General features: G+C 41.0%; 1 protein-coding gene across 1 annotated transcript; it reads right to left on the reverse strand.

Annotated features, from left to right (window-relative positions):
* Positions 1-1,922: 1,922 nt before the first annotated feature.
* LOC115790124 (olfactory receptor 1038-like) lies at positions 1,923-2,870 on the reverse strand. The gene has a single exon (XM_030743794.1). It carries the CDS (start codon positions 2,868-2,870, stop codon positions 1,923-1,925), a length of 948 nt encoding a protein of 315 aa, XP_030599654.1.
* Between the last annotated feature and the right edge of the window lie 403 nt (positions 2,871-3,273).

Below are 3,273 nucleotides of genomic sequence, written 5' to 3' on the forward strand. Positions count from 1 at the left end.
ATGCGTTGAGGTGAAGCCGACTATATCTAGCTGGTATCTCTCAACCTCACGCACTAGCTCAGGCTCCTTCCCCATCACAAGGGTGTCATTCTATGTCCCAATATCCAGTGTCAATAGCTGGGGCTCGGTCCACCTTCCCTGGTTTAAACGATAACTCAGCTAAAGGAGAGCCTCCAAAATAAACTGTTTGGAAATAGCAGCTCTGCAGTGGAGAGTTCTCTTCCTTCACCTCTACAACCCGCTTCAGTGTCATTGCCTTCCCAGCCCAAGGAATCATCGCTACCGCTGCCTCCCATCCTCTGTCGGAGGAAGCAGGCCTCCGAGCGATGGAATTGGTGGATCCCATCTGCTGATGCTGAATGTCCAGCACAGTCCCAGCCTCACGACATGGCGTACCCAGTGCCGACCAAGCTCCCTGAAGCTGAAAACCCAGTGATGCCCCCACCGAGCAATGCTGCGTGCCCTGAGCTGCTCTTGCTCTCTGGTGCCACATGTCCCGTGCCACCGCAGTTCCAGCCAAAAAATCCTATGTTGGCTGATCCAGAGCCACAGTCACAGCAGGTTTTCGTGACAGATTGAGTCTTTGGCTTCAACCACAGTGGTGATTGGAAATTTTTTTTCCCCTGTACTCGCTCTGAGAAAGTGGAGGATGTGGCTTTGGGCCCAGGGGATGAAAACTCAAAGATCTTGGAGGTTCAGCCACAGTACGTACAATTAAAACATCACCAACGACACCATGTTCTGTCATTAATCTGGACAAGATTGCTCTGTATGACTAAATAAAACATCAGGAAGAAGATGTACTCATCGCTGATGAGAGAAATCTGGGTCATGAAAAACCAGCTTGAACAAGACCGAAGACAAGGCCAACTCACAGCACCCAGAATTTGTTTAAGTTTAGATAAGTAGCAGTATAAAGATGTTATGGTTAGACAGGAACATGGGCTCAGGGAGAGAGAGCACACACACAGGCCTGTCTCTTCCTCTCAGTCCCACACATGCATGTGTGATTTCTTCTGATTCTTTAATATATTAAATGTCTCACTTTTTTAATTAAATTGTCTCAGGTGTCTTCCTTCACAAATAAGCCTATTACCTGTCAATAACAAGTACGCACTTTGCATCCCTTTATCTGTGATATTAACTAATACAAAGCATCGAGTTCTGCCTTCGGGCCCAACCTAATTCACAGACTTGAAAATCACATCTCTTTTCTCCTGTAATACACAACATGCAGTGAAACAGTGGGTCAAAGACTTTACACTGAGATGGCAGAATCACGCCCTTCTGCCACTTTTGTCACGCGTTCTTGGTTCAACACCAGCTAGCTCGCAGGGCCCGAGTTGAACCCGTTTTTTGGCCAAGCACCAAGTGTGTTCGGAATTAAATGAAACAATGTCTGGTGTTGCTGAATAACCCACTTTTGAAAAGATCACGGTTGTAGTACAGAAACAGCATTGGTGACGGTTAAAAATGATGTTCTCATGGCCGCTGAGAGTGGACTCATACCAGTGCTTGTCCTGTTGGACCTCAGTTCAGTTGTTTATACTGTTGACCTCAACATTTTATTACAGAGATTAGAGCATGCCATAGATATTAAAGGTATTGCACTGCAGTGGCTTGAATCACATGTATCGAATAGACTCCAATTTGTTCATGTAAATGGGGAGTATTGTAGTTCAAAATTATCAGGCTGTCCTAAAAGCTCCCTAAAAAGCCTTCAGGTCATAGAAAATGTTGCAGCTAAAGTACAGACAAGGACTAAAAACAGAGAGTATATTTCTCCCATATTGGCTTCTCTTCATTGGCTCCCTGTTAAATCTAGAATAGAATTTAAAATTCATGCTGATATTGACATGGAGATGCTTTCATATTTTTATTGATTTAATAACATGTTTTTAAACTGTCCATTTCAAGGTAACTTAAGCTTTACTGCACCTACATGACATTTTAGAACAGAGCACATGTTTATAAACATTTCTGATTTTTGACATTTGTATTCCGTACATGATCGGATTCAAAATCGGTTGCATCATGAGAAAATACAGAGACAGGAAGAGTCGCAGTGCGCTGGGTAAGCTGGTCGTATCAAATCTGCTCTGAAACATTTCAAAACAGGCACCAAAGGAAAAATTCAAGAGTGACACAACCTGAGGTGTGCAGGTAGTGATACTTTTTTGTCTCGCCTCTTTGGAGCCAAAAAAACACACTTGCAGGATTCTCATGTAAGAGAACAGGACTGGAAGAAGAGGGACAACAAGAGAGAGAAAAATATCAAAAACCCCATAAATATTATTCACCTGTGTGTCAGAACATGCCAACTTAACAACTGGATAATTCTGACAATACAAACTGTTTAAAACATTTCCACATGGAGTCAGACGCAGGTTTAAGGCTATATGAATATTAATTTTCACTGAACAGCACACCCATACCACAATAATAAGAACAGCAGTATTGTTAGATGTCATTTTTGTTTTATAATGTAGAGGAGAACAAATAGCAAGATATCTGTCATAAGACATGACGGCTAAGTTTGAAAACTCTACACTTCCATATGTGTGCACACAGAAAATCTGTAGGAAACACAGAGGAACAGAAATAGTGTGAATATCAGAGAGGATCTGAATCAGGAGGAATGGAAACAGCCCTGTACTACCATACAGCTCATTTACAAACAGGCTGCACAGAAACATGTACATAGGTTCATGTAAGCTTCTGTTCACACAGATAATCACAATCAGTGACGTGTTTAGAAAAACTATAACAAAGTAAAGCAAAGCAGTTATTGTGAAATAGAAATATTGTAACGTTCCAGCATTCAAATAAGCTCCGAGAATGAAATAAGAGAAAGTTGTTAAATTAGACATTGCTGTTTGTTTTGTGTGTGTGTGTGTCATAAAACAGAGTCAGGAGGCAAATATTAAAAAATCTATCTCACTGTACTACATTCAAATAAATAATGTGAAAATTTATCATATTGGAATAATTAACATCACATTAAATTATCTGTTTAGTGTTGAACTTTTACCTTATGCTTACATTGCTTCACAGAACAAGGACACTCTAAATGAATATGACATGTAGTGTAAACACAGAATTCCCTCATTGAGTTGACCTCCTACACCCTCCTCCCACTATGACATGCAGCACCACCAACTGTCTGATATCTTTTCAGGCTGGTCCTACGTCATTAGTATTAGCAACACCAAGGCCAGTCACAAAAGCTTTCATTGTTGATATTCCTACTATACATGACTGTAAGTAATTTTA

Source organism: Archocentrus centrarchus, chromosome 13 (assembly GCF_007364275.1).
Source record: "Archocentrus centrarchus isolate MPI-CPG fArcCen1 chromosome 13, fArcCen1, whole genome shotgun sequence".
Lineage (NCBI taxonomy): Eukaryota > Metazoa > Chordata > Actinopteri > Cichliformes > Cichlidae > Archocentrus > Archocentrus centrarchus.